This window comes from Dama dama, chromosome 5, assembly GCF_033118175.1.
Source record: "Dama dama isolate Ldn47 chromosome 5, ASM3311817v1, whole genome shotgun sequence".
NCBI classification, from domain to species: Eukaryota; Metazoa; Chordata; class Mammalia; order Artiodactyla; family Cervidae; genus Dama; species Dama dama.
Genome location: NC_083685.1, coordinates 54876385 through 54896039, shown reverse-complemented (window position 1 = coordinate 54896039; position 19655 = coordinate 54876385). Strand labels below are relative to the sequence as shown.

Here is a 19655-nt window from a genome sequence, read left to right as displayed (position 1 = left end):
CCCGGATCACCATCACCTCTGTGGGGTATGGAATCTCATTATTCAAAAGCTAAATGAGAAATCAGCCTTGGAATGGGAGTACCTTAAGTGTGTCTCATCCTCACAACCCAGACGGCCTGTTTGCATGAAACTATGCAAAGCCACGCACCATTCAGAACACCTTTCTCTTCGCAGCTGGCTCTCTGTGTTGGCACAGCCTCTTCTCAGTTAGAACAAAAGTATTGATCGCTGTTGTATCCTGCAGTAATTAGCCCTATGTGAGATGCACAGAACATTCTGGGAGGCCTATTGCCAAATGTAACCACTTCTCTGCTCTCAAAAATTCTCTTTGGAAAGCGATATAGTTGGAGTTTGGGTTTTGTTTTCACGTGAAGGAGGACAGATTGAACAACTCTGTGCCTTAGGAAATTGTGGAAAAAAATAAGCAGGAAGTGGTAAATGGGCTGGGAGGATTGGTGGGGGAGATGGGGACTCTGGAGGGGGAGGGCCAGTGCCAGCTTCCTTGAAGTCCAGAATAAAAGCCCCAATATTGTCAGTATCCAGGATTTTTATTTCCTTTCTACTTTCTTTTCTTTAAATAGAGAGACAATTATTAGTCTAAAGTCCTGATTTAGGAAGGGAGTTGCCTGTCTCACTGAGGGACAGGGGATTGAGTTATAAACTAATAGTTCCCCCCCACCTCAGGGAAATGAATTTGTTTATATATTAGAATGTCTGCCTTTTCATAAATGAGCATTTTTAATAACATGATTCATTGTGACCTATTTTCTGGCTTAGTGTCCCTTGTCTGGGAGCATGTTTTAATTTTTGGTACTGAAGAAGCATCTACAAGGGAGAGACAGTACTTATCTAGCACTTAACAAATTGTTAACATTACAAAAAAAAAATCTAAACCGACTTTCAAAAAAAATGTTGTTCTTAGTTTGCATAGGCTAGGGTCTTAGCACTTCCCCAAGCCTTGTTCTTCTCAGTTCCCTACTCTCCCTCAGAATGTATTCCAAGTCATGAACATATTTCAATGAGGTCCAATGTTTGAATCAGGTTGCTGGCAAATGGCAGGGCCATGTTGAAGTTATGCAGCAGATCTTCTTAAGATTCCTGTCTTGTGGCTAGGTTCAGTCATTCAGCCCTTGTTAACTCTGGAGTTCTGTGTAAGACTCCTGTTAGTCATCGCCACATGGATGCTTGTGTGTGTCAAGATTAGAGAGGGAGGATTTGTAGGTTAGGAAGGTGGGGAGGGTGTCAGGGGGACAGGATGAACTAAAGGCAGAAATAGGCAGATAGTTGTGCCTGAACCCATGGAGACCAGGAGCTGAAACTCTTCCCATTTCAAAGGAAGCCTGCTTTCCATTTTTCCTAACCTATTACCAGCCACCTCTATTTTTTCCCAAAGCTGGCTCACCCCTTGACTCCTTTACAATGTTGCTATTATGGGATAGCAAAAATTGAGTCATGTTCTTTTCATAAATGGAGAACTTGATACTCAGGAATATGCCCCACTAAAGTCGTACATAATGTTTCTGCTTTAGTAATATGAACTTAAAAAAATGAGTTAACTGAGCTGTTCTAAAAATAGGTGGCAGTGTCAGCACGTACCATGTAGTTGTCATAAGTGGACTAAAATGCTAACCACATCAAGCATTCTTGGTTTTAGCTTTATCCTATCTGCATTCTTGACCTTTTGTAAAGTTTTTTATAAAGTTACTATAAACCCTGTTGGCAATCCCTAGGAACAGTCATGAAGAGCATGTCATAAGGTCCACTCTGCATGATATTTAGAAGAGTTATGTGGAAAGAACGCTATCTCAGTGCTTTTCAAAGTGTGGTCAGAATCATCACAGTATTTGTTAGAAATTCAAATATGAGGACCCTTTTGCAGACTTGCTAAATCAAAAACTCTCTATGAAATGTATTCACATGGCCTGTTACTAATAGTGATTTAAATCTTTGAAGTTAGTCAATGGCTGAAATATATGAAAAGACAAAGTAACTGAGATTGAGGTTATCCTAAAACCACATCCCTCTCACTGGTTTGCACGAATGCGGGGGAAGAAATGGAACAACTCTTTGCACCATAGTCGTGTACTAAGTGGCACATGTTATCCCTTATATATACTGAGCAGATAAAAAATTAGTACCTATATGAACCTGCTTGGGCTGCCGTAATGAAATACCATAGACTAAATGACTTAAACAACAGAAATGTATTTCTCACAGTTCTGAAATGCTACTGAGTCCCGAACCACAGTGCCAGATGATTCAGTTCCTGGTGAATCCTCTCTTCCTGGCTTGCAGATTTCTTGCTGTGTCCTCACAAGGCTTTTCCATGGGACACGTGCATGGAGGGAAAGAGGGAACTCTGGTGTCTCCTCCTCTTCTTGTTAAGGACATGGGCTGTAACATAAGGTCCTACTCTTGTGACCTCATTTAACCCATTCCACAAAGTCCTTATCTCCTAATACAGTGATGTGAAACATTGGGACTTCAACATGTGAATTCCAAGGAATGTGATTCAGTTCATAATAGTACCTCTGATGTAAAATACGACATTTTAATCTTGAATCTTTGTAAATGAAAATACAAGCTCTTTCCTCTCACACACCTTTACTTGTTTTTCCTAAAACCATATTATTATGGGGGTTTTTTTTGTTTGTTTGTTTTTAAATCAAAGGAAGATTGTGCGTAGGGTCCTTCACCATATTCTACTGGTTCAAACTTCTATTTGATACATAAAAACACAGAAATAGAACACAAAGTGTTAAAATGACAGAATAGTACAAAGAAAAATTCACAAAAGAAGTACTAACATTGTCCTTTTATAAAGCTAACGTGTAAGGTGAAAAACATTAAGTTTATTTAAAAAATTTTTGTTAAATTTTGGGTTATATTTCAACCCTTCGTTCCTCTCATAGTCAATATGGCAATAAATCCTGTTCATTTTGACTTCTAAATAAATTCAGAATCTGACAACTTGTGACCGCTTAAGGCACTATGACCTACATTGTCTGTCACCTAGATTTTTGCAGTACAGTAAGTCCTCTACATATGAACAAGTTCCATTCTGAGAGTACGTTCATATGTCCAATTTTTCATACATCCAACAAAGTTAGCCTAGGTACCCAACTCATGCAATCGGCTTGTAGTAATGTACTGTAATCAGCTTATAATACTTTCTACACAAATAATACATAAAAAACAAACATGAACATTAAATAAGGAAATATTTTTAACCTTACAAAATGCAGTAGTACCATACAATGGCTGGCATAGGAGGGCTGGCATCGAGTGAACAGGCAAGAAGAGTTACTGCCTGCAGGAGCAGGAGGAGGTGGGAGATGAGAGAGCTGAAGGGTCATCAGCAATAGGAGATGGAGGGCAGGCTGCAGTTTCACCCATGCTTACGTTGGTAGAATGCATGTCTGCATCTTTGGAAGTTCACAACTTGAAGGTTCGTAGGTAGGGGACTTACTGTGGTCTCTTGCATGTCTCCCTTACTCCCTCCAGCCTCCTTCCCTGCCATCCTCACCACCGTTATAGTCTGTTTTCAGCAGAGCACTTACTAAAATATAATACAGAATGTGTCATTCCTCAGGTGGCCTCTCATCTCCCGAAGACCGACCGAGCTATAAGGGAAGCCCCGATAAATCTAAATCCTCACTTATAGTCCTACAGGTGTTGGTCCCCTTCACATCCTTCACCTCCTTTTCTGCTCCTCAGTTTTGTCCATCTTGATCCAGCCACATTATCTTCTTTGCTGCTCCTTAAACATTCCAGATACATTTCCAACTTGGGTCCATGAGCTTTGTCATTCAATCTATCCATGTAGCATTTCCCCAGTATCTGTGCTCCACTCCTTCACTTCCTCTGGTCTTTATACAAAATCACTTTCTCACCGAAGCCTTCTCTGCCACCATATCTAAAACTGCAATGCCTGCCGAAAACACCCTCTCTCCTCTGAGTTGTTTTGTCTTTAGTACTTACTGCTGTCCAACCTCATGTGTGTTTTTTATTTATCTCATGTAGTGTTTATTTCCTTCACTAGAATTAAGCTTCCTGAGAGAAAGGTGTTTGTCTGTTTTGTTCTCTTTTCTACCCTCAGTGCCCAGAACTGAGCCTGACAGAAGGAAACTGAATCAATGAATAAATGAAGTCAATTTTAATTTGGAAGAAATTAAATCCAAAATTGTCTCCTAGATGGGAAAATATTTGGCTACATATAGCACTGTACAAGGGCTTCCCCAGTGGCTCAGCCACAAAGAATCTGCCTGTGGTGCAGGAGCTGCAGGAGATGCAGGCTCATCCCTGGGTTGGAAAGATCCCCTGGAGGAGGGCATGGCAACCCACTCCAGTATTCTTGCCTGGAGAATCCCGTGGACAGAGGAGCCCGGTCAGTTACAGTCCATGGGGTCGCAAAGAGTCGGACACGACGAAGTGACTGAGCATACCACTGATGAAGTGGTTCATCAGTGAACCAAGTAGGCACAGATGCCTCCTTCTTGTGAAGCAGCAGTAAAAAATAAGCAGTATATTGTTGGTCAGATGGTGCTATTTGCTATAGGGAAAAAAGGACTGGAGAGTCCTAGGCTATGGCCATTTTAAACTGGAAGGTCAAGGATAGATTCACTAGTAGTATGATATTTGAGCTGAAACGTGCAGGAAATAAGGAATAAGAACTGTGGATTTCTGAAAGGAGAAAGAATTATAGGCAGAGTGAGCAGAAAGCAGAGGTCCTAAGATGGCCAGGAAGCTCCTTGTGTTGAAGGAACAGCAAGAAGGTCAGTGTGACTAGAACTGAAGGGCCAAGGAGGAGAGTGATAGGAGTTGAGGACAGATTCTTGAAGCAGGGAAGACGGATTGTGTACCTCCTTGAAGCCCGTTAGGCTCTGGGCTACGTGTGAAGACAGTTGAGGAGACGAGTGTATAGGTGTGAAGTCTGATTCATATTTTAAGAGGACCCTCTGGCTGCTGTATTGAGTAGAGCCTACCATGAGGCATGGACAGCAGAATGAAACCCAATGATTGTGAAGATTCAGGGTAGAAATGCAGATGGGCTGGATCAGGGTGATGCTGATGGAGAAAGTGAATTGTGGCCATACTCCAGGAGAAAAGGATAGCTAAAAAATAGAATTACCATCTTCTCAAAAACACTGAGAGAAGCAGGTGGAGGAAGATGGGAGATTTTGAGATGCTGTATTTGACATTCCTCTTAGATATTTAAGTATATATGTATCAAAGCAGCTGGAGGTTCAAGTCTGGAATTCAGGTGGGCTGTCCAAACTGGAGTTATGCATTTGTGAGTCACCAGATGATATTTAGGTGGTGTTTAAGTCATGAGACTGAATGAGATCACAAAAGCATGGCAATTCTGTTTTACACTCTTGAAATTTATATTTAGGTGGATTTTATCTACTGACATTTACTGTATTTGTAATAATACTGTATATAATTCACTTATTTGAATTATATCTGTAGACATTTATCATATTAGAAAGTCAAACAGGAAATGTTTAAAACAGAAGAGTATATAAGTACACATTCCATTAGCTATCACTTGATTGGGTGATATATTCTAGAAAATTCTACTATATGCTTATAAGAGAAAGAGAAGGAAACAGACAAATAATATTTTAGTATTAATTTGAAAATAAAATTGTCTTTACCCTGTGCTAGATGCTACAAAGGCTACCAAGACAAAAGTTATCAGGGGGACTTCTCTGGTGGTCCTGTGGCTAACACTCTGAATTTCCAATGCAGAGGCCATGAGTTCGATCCTTGGTCAGGGAACTAAGAACCCACATACTGTGTGACCCAGCCAAAAAGTATAATAAATTAAGTGAAAGTGTCTTTAAAAAAAGTCATCAAGAATTTCCAGGAGACTCCAGAATAACATTGAGAACCGTGATTGATGGAATAAACTAACAAATGTGAAAGTACTTAGCCATGATGTGTTGGTCTTGATGGATTCATACAGTTACAATACTGCTAATTTTCTAGATCAACACGTAGCAAATTGATATATTAGCTGAGAGTCAAAATCATTTAGCTCTAAGAATTTTACATATCTTATGTTTCTTCTGCTTGGCCACACTTACCATCAAAAGATACTTTTAAAATTATTAATCACAATCAATAGGGTTATGGTGCTACATCTGGTGCAAAAAGCATGTGATGTTTTGTTATTCCTGCTCAGAATCACAAATGTAGAGTCATTACATTGCAAGTGCACACCATGCAAATGTGTAATGCTGCAAATATCCATCATCATAATAGCAATGAACAGTATAAATAGCTGAACCTTCTTAAGCACAATTTCCACCTCATTTCCATCTTTGCATTCTTTGTAGCAACTGGCACAGTGTAACAATGACTCTAAGGTCAATGTAAAAAAATTTTTTTTGAAATATAGCTGAAGGAAATAAGAAATAGGATTCTTGGCCTGGAGAACTTTCAATCTAAATAGTGACACAAAGTGTACACTTCAGGAAACAATTGAAGAAAGCAATAACCAGGGTCCAAGTATGAAAATATTAATTTAGTAAGTGTTTATTAGATACTTTCTGTTTATGTTCGATGGATTTAAATCTTGAGAGGATCCTGAATAGTAGAACTTTAAAATACAGTATCTTTGCAAAATAAGAATATTAGTTTAAAATGTCCTTAATATCGGTTTTCCAGTGTGGATGGAAGATATGGTTATATAAAAGTCATATGTCTGTATTCATTTGGTGAAATGAAACAGGCCTTTAGTTTGGAAACAGAAAGTTATCTTTGATTTCAAAGAGGCAGGACTGCCTCCATAAAAAGAAGCAGTTTCTCAGGATAATAGCCTGGTTTCTGGGAATTAGGAACTTTTTCACTAAAAAGGTTTAATCTAAACCATCCCTATAAGTTATATTGTAGATGATGATATTCTTTTGGAAAGGAAGATGATTTAGAGCCATGTACCTAGTTATTATGTGGAAGGATGTCAGGGACAAAGCATAAAAGCATTTGAGGACCAGTCTGAGAATATTGAACTTGATTGGACAGTAAATAACCATTTTACATTCTAGAACCAAGCACTGATATGTTGAATATAATATTTACCAAAGATTACTTTAACAGCCCTATGTAGGCTGAAAGAAGTAGAGAAAATATTGAAAATAGGAGAAATAAAGAACTTTAAATGTGTCTAAGGATCCTTGCACATTGCTGTGGTGATTTGGAAAGTGCATATCCAAAATACCTGTGGATTAAAAAAAGGAATCACCTCTGACTTCTGGTTGGTGGCAAAAATGATCTAGAGAACACTAAATTTAAAGAATTATTTGCAGTTATTCATTCTTTCAGTGGGATCTCAATATAAGCACTAGAAAATTTAGGAAAGACCATTCTTCTCCATCTAGAAATTTCCTGAGTAATGTGATGAATGTTATGATAGAAGAATGAGTAGCAGACTTTAAGAATACAGAAAGTAGCATTTAAATCAAGGTTTTAAATTATTTGTGTCCCTTCTCAAAATACTTGAGAGACATACACTTTGCTATCATGAACAATGACCTCTGTGGCTGTGAATCTCAAAGCTGGGCCAGTCCCTGGAGAAGAAGGGAGGTGGGTTTCTGTGTCTCTCTCTGTCTCTCCGCTCTCCTGTCCGGAGCAGTATCTGTTCTGTAAAGGGTCATGAGCTGAATCTGTTTATCATGGGTTAATAGATCATCTATTATCTCTAGATTAGTTTGTGTATAAATTACTTATTCATAAATGGGACATCAGCTTATTTATAAAGTACCCTCATCCTTTATGAGCAAGTGTTTGTATCTTTTGCCAGAGACAAAAAGTCTCCTTTTGCATTGTGAAATTAGATGCTACAATATATTTTCTCTTTTACTTACAGTTGCCTTTACTTAAAAACTAGAAAATAATTTGCTTTTTATTGATCCAAAATCGACCCACCCAGGTGACAGAAATACAAAGCCATTCACCTTGTCCTAGGTGATTTGCTGTAATGGGAACCTATTTCTAGCATGTTAGGGAGGGTTCTTTTCCATAAAGAAAGTACAAATTTTCTTTCCTAAGAAGTCTTTAACTCGATCTGAAATGTAGTCTATAACTGCATAATAAAATCATATTATATGTAAGTAAATAATCACAAGTTAAACTAGATTCATCCTAAAGATACAGCTCAAAATAGTTTTTCAAAAATGTCTTGTTCAAAACTTTTTGAAACTGTGTGCACGGCCTCATGTTTTGCAAATAAAAGAATCTCATTCCTTATTTGATTGTGTTCAACTATGTTTTCTTTCTTCTTTTTCCTTCTAGTGTGCACTGGTTTGTGAATGTTCAGCCCCAGAAAGTGTGAGCAGAAAAGATAACCTACCTTTTTTGAATGCAGGTATGTACCTCAGTTTTGGAAACTTAAGTTCATTTCATGTGAACATACATTTTAATTTTCTAAGAAGTTGATACTGAACCTGGATACCATTCTCACAGAACTGTTATAAACATTTATTAAATATTGGTAATCATGGGAGTCAGCAGTGTGGGGGTAAACTTGGAAATTCCATAAAAAATATATTTGTATATCTTGGCTAAATGGCAAAACTAATTCCCTTTATCTATTGGGTTTTGTTTTATTTGAAATGAGACATCGTTTCAGATGATGGAGGAAGTATTAGAAATGTGAAGCTCTTAATTAGTTTGACTTTCTAATTCTAGAATTTAAAACAGGGTTGTTAAAACAGTATGTATATGGATTCAGTAGGAAAAATTCATACACACACTTATACATTCCAGTGTGTGTGTGTGCATATATATATGCATATATATGTAGTGTTAATAATGCTAATATATTTGAATTTCAAAAAGGCACTGAACAGTGTGGTAAATGATGACTTTGACATCTGATACAGTTACAAAATATGTGATAATATATATATATATATGTAAATCATGGAACTAATTTTTGAATGATAACATACATTGTGTTACCAGTAGTGATATGATGATATTAGCAAATAATGATTAGTACAATGACAGGCAAGATGCTGAATGCCTCATGTGCCTTGCCTTAACTTGTTTTCTAATATGTGCTATGAAGAAGGCACTGTTATTACCTCCATTTTAAAGATGAGGAAATTGCTCAAGATTACTACCTAGCCAGTAGCAGGTCCAGCATTTAATTTGGTTTTAATCCCAAGGCCTTTGCTTTTAATTACTAGATCATGCTGTTACTAAAAAAGCCATTAATTAACAAGCAGGTATAACAGTAAAATAAACTTTAACATTTTCGTAGCCTTGCTCTGTTATGCATTTCAGCAGTGACATGGATAGCATGATAATCAGATTGAGTGATACCAAACTTCAAAGTTACTAAGACAGAACCCCTAAACAATGAGCAATTTTCCCCTGCAGAAACCCAGTAATAATAAGAGATAGAGAAAAACATGCAACACTTTGAATCAAAGAACTCAAAATAAAATATAGCAACCAAAAACCCATGAATTGTACTTAATAGAATGGGGGCTTAAACCAAAGAAGAGCAGCTGCTTCTCAACCTAGGACCAAATGGCATGTTTTAAAAAATGTTTATTAAGGATATATTATCAAGAGGAATGTGCATTAAACAGGGAAGGGGCTGTCTGCACATCTACACCAGCCAGATACCATAAAAATACTTGATAAGTTATCCATATGGCTAAAATAACTAATGTATCCTCAAAGGGTCTTCTTCATATATGTTTTTTTCTTTTAAAAGCTGACCAAACCTCTAAACCTTGATTTCAATATATCTAGATAATCTATTTAATTCTCCAAATGTCAATTTTGAGAAGTAAAATTGAATGTGAGAGATATTGCACTCATGTTAAATACAGTTTAAATGAGTCAAATTATCATCAAAATCATCTACACTGTAATTATAAGACACTTTTTAAGTGATTCACTCGTGTGAACCTTGTAATTTTTTTATGCACACAAAGGGAAATGCCATTTTAAAATACTGATTGGTTTAATATAAATTTCAAAGAGAAAGAGAAAAGTGGCTCTCGGGGTAGAAAGAAATATATCACCTAAGGAAGATGAGACAAAGGGAACATGAGAAAAATAAATCTGCACCTTCTGATCCTTGTGCCATAAAATCTGCAAGGCATGAGTTTTGGAAGCCTATTAACTCTTCCAAGTGTCTAGGGTATGATTCCTAACCTTTGATTTGTAATATGACAGAGACAAGCAACATGGAAATCTTGGGAGCAGCTACATTCTACAATTTAAATACACTCACTAACGGAGTCAGGATTGATTACCGCTTTCCCTTTTCCTGGAGGTGACGGTTTGGGTGGTGATTCTATCCTTTGTTCTGATGATTTTTCCTGTGTCCTTGGTCCAGGCAATCTGAAAGTGCCTAGAACATTTGCCAAAAATATTTTCTTTTTATGAAATTATTTTTTTAAACTCAGCCTTGTTTATTAGGCGGCGCTGGGTCTTAGTTGCAGCACGTGGGATCCCCGCTGCATCCTGTGGGATCTTTCACTGTGGCACAGGCACTCTAGTTGTGGCTAATGGGCTTAGTTGCTCTGTGTCTTGTGGAATCTTCGTTCCCTGACCAGGGACCGAACCTGGGTCACCTGCATTGCAAAGCAGATTCTTAACCACTGGATCACCAGGGAAGTCCCACAGATATGTTCTATGAGCCTTCTTATATTAGGGAAAGTGAAGTCGCTCAGTCGTGTCCAGCTCTTTGCAACCCCATGGACTGTAGCCTGCCAGGCTCCTCTGTCTATGGGGTTTTCCAGGCAAGAATACTGGAGTGGGTTGCCATTTTCCTTCTCCAGGGTATATTAGGGAAAGATAAGACAAAATGACTGTCAAATGTTCTAAAAGCTTGATTTAAAAAAAAATATTTTAAAATACAACTAAGTGATATATATAAAATGCTTCTGTTCGTAATCTTAAAATGTGTTGCACATGAATAGAATATGTAAGTGGAATATGCACCCATGACTTTGGTCTGTGTGTACCTTGGTCTTTTGTTCTATTTATTTATCCATCTAAACTCAGCAACTTTGGAATTAATCTATTATATTTCCATGAGGTACTTTTTCACAATCTGTAGGCGGAGGGAGCTATTGACATTCTTCCCAGGCCTTTATATTCATGTATTATATGGAACTTGCCAGTCTCAAGTGAGTTATGAAGTTCTTACTGATTGAGCGCAAGAGGATGTCATAGCTCATAGCTGCTCTTCACTATTCTATTTATATCTCTAGAAGTTTAATGAATAACTCAGAAAATTCACTTATCTATTGTGAGACTACAGAGGAAAAAGCTCTTCCCTCTTGAACCTCACCGTCTTCATGCTGTGTTTGCCTCTCAAGTTGAATGTATATGTTGGGAGCCTGGAGAGGTGAGGGCAGGAGGAGAAAAAACGATGAGGAGGAGGAGAGGGGGCAGGATTTACAATTCCATAAAAAAGATATATAAGTACTTTAGCTATATAGGAGAAAATAAATTCCTTTTGGCTGTTGGACTTTATATTCTCTGAAAGAGGAAATGAATTAGAAGATGTAGTGTTAAGAATTGTGAGGTTCTTGTTTTGCTTGATTTTATAATAGTTTATGAAAGTTGTTGAAAAGTTACCTGTTTAATTATTGGTGCATTCATTTAAGCAAAATGGAAGTGAGAACACATAAAACTGTGTGTTGTTGGGGTGTTGCTTCAGGGATGAGGGTAGGGAAAGTTAATTTTGAACACAGGAAAGTGTAAACAACCAAGTCTCTTACCTGGTCACAGAGTTGGGTGTCCATTAACTGAGGCGCCTTTGTCTACAGCAAAACAAGAACAAACAGGCTCTGATGGTCTTCCTACCAGTGTGCTGAACAGGCTCTGGGAAGAACTGGTGTCACAGCCTAGATTTGCTAACAGCAGTGTGACTCTGATGGACTGGTCAGCCTCTTTGGACATCAGTACTTTTCGGATGACCAAACTGACCTCGACAGTCTTCAATTTCCTTTTTGGGCCTCCATGTCTGAAATCTACAGAGCATAGTTTAGCCTTTGCTATGTTTTCCTTCATTTTAGAAATATTTCATGAAAGTTTTCATTTTCATCAGTTTCACATGGAGTCCTATATCCAATTCTTTGTCACTTACAGTTGTCTTTCTCGGGAGTTATTTATATCTAACAAGCCTGGCCAGAAGTAAACTCTTTAAAAAATGTTGTCAAGATCAACAGTTCTCTCTAGATTTCCTAAATCTACCCATTTTCTTTGTTAAAGTATAATGCTACAGAATACTTCAGCCCATGGACTTTGATATTATCATGATCAATCTGAGAAGCTAATGGACCCTGTCATCATTTCCTATTATCTTCACATTTTGAGTGAGTTTCCCTCTGTCAGCAAGCATTTGATCTGATACAGCATCTTTCCTGGTTGAATTCTATACTTCTTGAGTCATGAAATTATCCATGATATTTTTGAAGACCAGTTTCATGCTGTATATTAACGGGTATGCTGTCCATCCTCTTCACAGAGGGTGTATCTGACAGCGATGAATTCCATGACTGTAAAAAATCTAAACCTCAATGTGAGGACTATCCTGTTTTCAGTCCTAAATACAGATACTTTCCCCCCTATTTGGAGAGTTTATTGCTATTTATCTTCTTGCCTCATGGATGAATCACAAGTATTCTCAAAATAGTCCACTGTATCTTTTTTTCTTTTCCCCCAAATAGGCTTAAGTCATCTACTTCCCCAGGTGGCACTAGTGGTCAATAGCCTGCCAGCCAATGCAGGAGATGTAAGAGAAGTGGGTTCAGCCCCTGGGTTGGGAAAATCCCTTGAAGGAGGACATGGCAAGCCACTCCAGTATCCTTGCCTGGAGAATCCTATGGACAGAGGAGCCCGGCAGGCTACAGTCCATGGGGTCACAGAGTTGAACAAGACTGAAGTGACTTAGCACACATGCTCTATTGCTTTACTGCAGTTGCCCAATTATGAGCTGTTTAAGAAGAAGAAACATTGCTTATTTATTTCTGTGTCTCCAGGGACAGAAAACAATAGGGACTCAGCAGATATTTGTCAAATGACTGATAATGGGTATATCTTACCACTTGAATTTATGCTCCAAGTACAGAAAACTGCACTGTTATTCTTCTGTCCCTGAGAAAGATGTTCAAATTGAATTATTTCTGTTTAAAATGATTTATTACTTTCCCTAAAAATTACTGTTAAATTCTCATTTTTAATTTTTTTTCTGCTTCATTTGGCACCATGTATTTTAATTGCTTTTCACAATACCACATAACTGAACTAATTACAGGCAACATTCTCCTCAATACCACCCCATCTAAAGCAACTGGTGACTCTGAATATTTTAAGAAATATTCTTAGAGACTTTGAAAAAATATTTCTATGTTCATTTTGAGTCCTAAGGAATTCCAACCAAAAAAGCGAATCTCTTTTTTTTTCTATTTTTTTTTCCTTTTCATTCATGAGGTACTAAATTAACTACCTTGTCAAATTTTAGATCATATCAGTTTATAATAACAAAAGTTTCTCTGTGGTATGTTCTCTATTGCTCAGTTGCATCTGACTCTTTGCAACCCCATGGACTGTAGCCCACCAGGCTCCTCTGTCCATGGGATTTCCCAGGCAAGATTACTGGAACAGGTTGTCATTTCCTTCTCCAGGGAATCTTCCTGGCCCAGGGATTGAACCTGCATCTCTTGTGTTTTCTTCATTGGCAGGCAGATTCTTGACTAACGCGCCACTGGGGAAGCCTCATATGTTCTTCATACTAGTTGAACAGATTTGCCCTTGTATTTATAACTCTATGATATATAAAATATAGGACCATCTTGGCTTATAACATTGGCCCTTTATCCTTATACTCACTCACTAGATTTCTTTGCTCCTTGCTGTTTCAATAAATCCAGTGGAGCCCATTGTCAATGCAAAGAAAAAAATGCACAACCGTAAAGATGAGAGCTATGTTTTATTAGGCAGACTTTCTCAGGACTTTGAGCCCGGGGGACAGAAGTCTCAGATCACTCTGAGGGACTGCTTTGAAGAGCCAGGATGTATGGGAGTTTTTGCAACAAAGGGCAGGGAGCCAGAATATCAAAAGATTATTGATAATTAAGGAATCTTAAGTTAATGAAATCAGCCCTTTTCTGTGTGTGAAAGTGAAGCCGTTCAATCGTGTCCGACTCTTTGTGACCCCATGGACTGTAGCCTGCCAGGCTCCTCTGTCCGTGGGATTTTCCAGGCATGAATAGTGGAGTGGGCTGCTATTTTCTTCTCCAGGGCATCTTCCCAACCCAGGGATAGAACCCAGGTCTCCCGCATTGTAGGCAGACGCTTTTACCATCTGAGCCACCAGGGAAGTCCTTTCTGTGTATGGGAAGATGCAAAGTCTGGGCTTATTGCAGTCGTTCCTTTAAGATGCACCTCAGCTATCCGGGGCCAGTATCCTGTGTTCTGTCATCCTGAGTTTCCTCAGAGTGCACAGTCGGGCGTGTCTGCGGCAGTTGACAGCTAGATGGCAGGCATTCTTTGTTTTCATTCTGAGTTTCCTCAGGACTCCCCCTCCAGGTGGCTGTCATGTGATGGCTTGATATCTGTAACATCTTTTGTTTACTTCTGTGGTTGGTGGCATTAGTAGTTCACACCATTAACCTTGCTCTTTTGGAATTTTCATGTTTTCTTTACTGTGTATTAACATAGAGTGTTAAGTAGCTTGAGTGGAAGAGTAAATTTCATTATCTATTGATAGGAATCAGTGAAATCATCAGACACTTTTAATGCTTCAGCTTTCTTCCTGTTTTTTATCACCCCGTCTATTGCCCACCTTATGTAAACTAGAAGGAAAATAAAGGCAGGAAGATGATGTAGTCAAAAAGGTAATATTTTGTGGACAAATATGAGAAGGACTTTCAGCTCTGGTATTCCTTCCTTCATTCTGATGCCTGTGCTCTTCATTGAAGTGAGGTTTTTAGTTATGTCCTTCCCTCTTGCTTTTTCTCCTCTCAATTTACACAGTCAGGGCCATTCTGTTTTCCTACTAGGGAAGGTAATGTTTGGCTCCCCAGGTGGCTCAGTGGTAAAGAATCCAGCTGCCGATACAGGAGATGCAAGAGACGCGGGTTCAATCCCTGGGTCGGGAAGATCCCCTGGAGAAAGGAATGGCTACATACTCTGGTATTCTTGCCTGGGAAATCAGGAGATAAAATGAAGGTAAAGAAAACAGCACAGTCATGGCCTTCACAAAGTTTACCTTCTAATGGGGGCACAGAGCAGTAAACAGACAATTATAGCACAACTGGTGAGAACCGTGACAGAGAGGGGGATGGGGAGTACCAAGGAGAGATGCCTACAGAGAGGGAGGAGGTGGAATTCAAGGAGGACCTCCTGGAGGAGGTACTAGGTGAGCTGAGTTTATGGGATAATTACCTGTAGCCAGGAAAAAGGAGCATTCCTTTGAGATTCAGAGAATGCCTTGAACAGAGGCAAAATGCCAGGAAACAACTTGAGTTCCATGAACTGCAGGTCATTCCAGGTTGTTCAGCATGAAAGATGAACCAGAAAGGGACGCTTTTCTAGATTTTTTCCTTTGCTCTAGTGACTGGATTAGAATTGTTGTTGTTGTTCTGTCACTCAGTTGTGTCCAACTCTTTGCAGCCCCACGGACTGCAGCACACCAGGCTTCCCTGTCCTTCACCATACCTGGAGCTTGTTCAAACTCATGTCCATTGACTCAGTGATGCCATCCAACCATCTCATTCTCTGTCATCCCCTTCTTCTCCCACCTTCAATCTTTCCCAGCATCAGGGTCTTTTCTAATGAGTCGGCTCTTCACATCAGGTGGCCAAAGTATTGGAGCTTCACCTTCAGCATCAATCCTTCCAATGAATATTCAGGACTGATTTCCTTTAGGATGGACTGGTTTGATCTCCTTGCAGTCCAAGAGACTCTCAAGGGTCTTCTCCAGCACCACGGTTCAAAAGCATCAGTTCTTTGGCGCTCAGCCTTCTTTATGGTCCAACTCTTACATCCATACATGACTACTGGAAAAACCATAGCTTTGACTATACGGACCTTTGTCAGCAAAGTGATTTCTCTGCTTTTTAACATGCTGTCTAGTGTTTGTCATGGCTTTTCTTCCAAGGAGCAGATGTCTTTTAATTTCATGGCTGCAGTCACCATCTGCAGTGATTTTGGACCCCAGTAAAATAAAGTCTGTCACTGTTTCCATTGTTTCCCCATCTATTTGCCATGAGGTGATGGGACCAGATGATTAGAATAAACAGAACAAATCATTGAAACTAGAATGAATGAAACAAATCACTTCTCTGACCAACCAACGTTGAAAATACAAGTTATACACACTGAACTCACCAGTTATCACCAGTTGGAGACTAAATTCCCACAAATATTACCTTTATGTTTTATTCTGACATCTGTAATAGTTTTTCTTGTTTATGGCCTTGCATTGAAGATGGAGTGCTAGGGGCTTGTGGGCTTGACTACACAAGGGGAGCAGCACTTTTCCAACTGAGCTTATATCCTATTTCTGTTCTTATTTTTTTTTGATGCTTAATAGCAACACAAGCAATAACATAGTATGGATTGTATGACACACCTAAAAAAAGTAATTTTAAAATTTGGGGGAATTAATTTTTAACAGTTTATTTCATCTTCATTATTTTAAAAAGTGGTCTCTCTTTGCTGTTTTTCAGAACTCCTGTCATGGTTTCTTATGTTCTCTTTCCTATAACCATGCTTAGGACAGTCTTTTCATGATTTCTGTTTAGGTTTTTTTTTTTAGATCTCATTTAATCTTAAAAAAAGCCAATCTACATTTAAGATGTGTATATATAAATCTAAGATATTTTCAACTACAAATGAGAGAATGTCATTATCTAATTGGATTACCCAGACTTATCTTCTCTAAGTATTATCCAGCATTTGGAGAAGAGGCAATGCATGGATATTCAGCTGAATAGTGAAACTATTAAACAACTGCATAATTAAAAGCTGCCAAACAAACAGATTCTCTACAAGAATCTACAGGACATTAAAATAGTGATTTTATAAAGATTGAAACTAATAAAGTCAGATTCCATTTATATATGTGATTTCTACCACCTCCTGAAAGCAAGAAATAGCATGAAGATAATCACAGATGAGGGCTTCCCTGGTGGCTCAGATGATAAAGAATCCTCCTGCAATGTGGGAGATCTGCATTCAATCCCTGGGTTGGGAAGACCCCTGGAGAAGGGCATGGCAACCCACTCCAGTATTCTCACCTGGAGAATTCCCATGGACACAGGAGCCTAGCAGGTAACAGTCCATGGGGTTGCAAAGAGTTGAACACTTCTGTGACTAAGGACAATCACATATAAGCTTTGTCTGGAGAACTATATTAAAGACAACCTGTGTGTTAATTTTATATCCTGCAACTTTACTATATTCGTTGATTAGCTCTAGTAATTTTCTGGTAGTCTTTAGGGTTTTCTGTATAGAGGATCATGTCATCTGCAGACAGTGAGAGTTTCACTTCTTCTTTTCCTATCTGTATTCTTTTTACTTCTTTTTCTGCTATGATTGATGTGGCCAAAACTTCCAAAACTATGTTGAATAGTACTGGTGAGAGTGGGCACCCTTGTCTTGTTCCTGATTTTAGAGGAAATGCTTTCAATTTTTCACCATTGAGGGTAATGCTTGAGAAAACAGAAAGAGAAATTAAGGCAACAATACCACTCACCATTGCAACAAAAAAAATAAAATACTTAGGAGTATATCTACCTAAAGAAACAAAAGACCTATACATAGAAAACTATAAAACACTGATGAAAGAAATCAAAGAGGACACAAACAGATGGAGGAATATACCATGTTCATGGATTGGAAGAATCAATACTGTCAAAATGACTATACTACCCAAAGCAATCTATAGATTCAGTGCAATCCCTATCAAGCTACCAACAGTATTTTTCATAGAACTAGAACAAATAATTTTACAATTTGTATGGAAATACAAAAAACCTTGAATAGCCAAAACAATCTTGAGAAAGAAGAAGGGAACTGGAGAAATCAACCTGCCTGACTTCAGACTATACTACAAAGCCACAGTCATCAAGACAATATGGTACTGGCACAAAGACAGAAATATAGATCAATGGAACAGAATAGAAAGCCCAGAGATAAATCCACAAACCTATGGACACCTTATCTTTGACAAAGGAGGCAAGGATATACAATGGAAAAAAGACAACCTCTTTAACAAATGGTGCTGGGAAAACTGGTCAACCACTTGTAAAAGAATGAAACTAGAACACTTTCTAACACCATACACAAAAATAAACTCAAAATGGATTAAAGATCTAAATGTAAGACCAGAAACTATAAAACTCCTAGAGGAGAACATAGGCAAAGCACTCTCTGACACAAATCACAGCAGGATCCTCTATGACCCACCTCCCAGAATAATGGAAATAAAAGCAAAAATAAACAAATGGGACCTAATGAAACATAAAAGCTTTTGCACAACAAAGGAAACTATAAGTAAGGTGAAAAGACAGCCCTCAGATTGGGAGAAAATAATAGCAAATGAAGAAACAGACAAAGGATTAATCTCAAAAATATAGAAGCAGCCCCTGCAGCTCAATTCCAGAAAAATAAATGACCCAATCAAAAAATGGGCCAAAGAACTAAACAGACATTTCTCCAAAGAAGACATACAGATGGCTAACAAACATGAAAAGAGGCTCAACATCACTCATTATCAGAGAGTGATTTGTGCAAATCAAAACCACAATGAGGTACCATTACACGCCAGTCAGGATGGCTGCTATCCAAAAGTCTACAAGCAATAAATGCTGGAGAGGGTGTGGAGAAAAGGGAACCCTCTTACACTGTTGGTGGGAATGCAAACTAGTACAGCCACTATGGAGAACAGTGTGGAGATTCCTTAAAAAACTGGAAATAGAACTGCCATATGACCCAGCAATCCCACTCCTGGGCATACACACCGAGGAAACCAGATCTGAAAGAGACACGTGCACCCCAATGTTCATCGCAGCACTGTCTATAATAGCCAGGTCATGGAAGCAACCTAGATGCCCATCAGCAGACAAATGGATAAGGAAGCTGTGGTACATATACACCATGGAATATTACTCAGCTGTTAAAAAGAATTCATTTGAATCAGTTCTAATGAGATGGATGAAGCTGGAGCCCATTATACAGAGTGAAGTAAGCCAGAAAGATAAATACTATTACAGTATACTAACACATATATATGGAATTTTATTTTTTTCTTATTATTTTTTATATGTGGAATTTTAAAAGATGGTAATGATAACCCTATATGCAAAACAGAAAAAGAGACACAGATGTACAGAACAAACTTTGGGACTCTGTGGGAGAAGACAAGGGTGGAATGTTTTGAGAGAACAGCATTGAAACAAGTATACTATCACGGGTGAAACAGATCACCAGCCCAGGTTGGATGCATGAGACAAGTGCTCGGGGCTGGTGCACTGGGAAGACCCAGAGGAATGGGATGGGGAGGGAGGCGGGAGGGGGGCTCAGTATGGGGAACACATGTAAATCCATGGCTGATTCATGTCAATGTATGGCAAAAACCACTACAATATTGTAAGTAATTAGCCTCCAAC

The 19655-nt window shown here is 38.6% G+C and overlaps 1 protein-coding gene across 3 annotated transcripts in view; it reads left to right on the top strand.

The window, feature by feature from the left end:
* INPP4B (inositol polyphosphate-4-phosphatase type II B) overlaps positions 1-19655 on the top strand; it is an 851446-nt gene that overhangs the window by 594696 nt on the left and 237095 nt on the right. For all 3 annotated transcript variants that reach the window (XM_061142404.1, XM_061142406.1, XM_061142405.1), the window contains one exon: positions 8299-8371. In XM_061142404.1, the coding sequence (XP_060998387.1) occupies positions 8299-8371 (73 nt within the window). The remainder of the gene's footprint in view (positions 1-8298; positions 8372-19655) is intronic.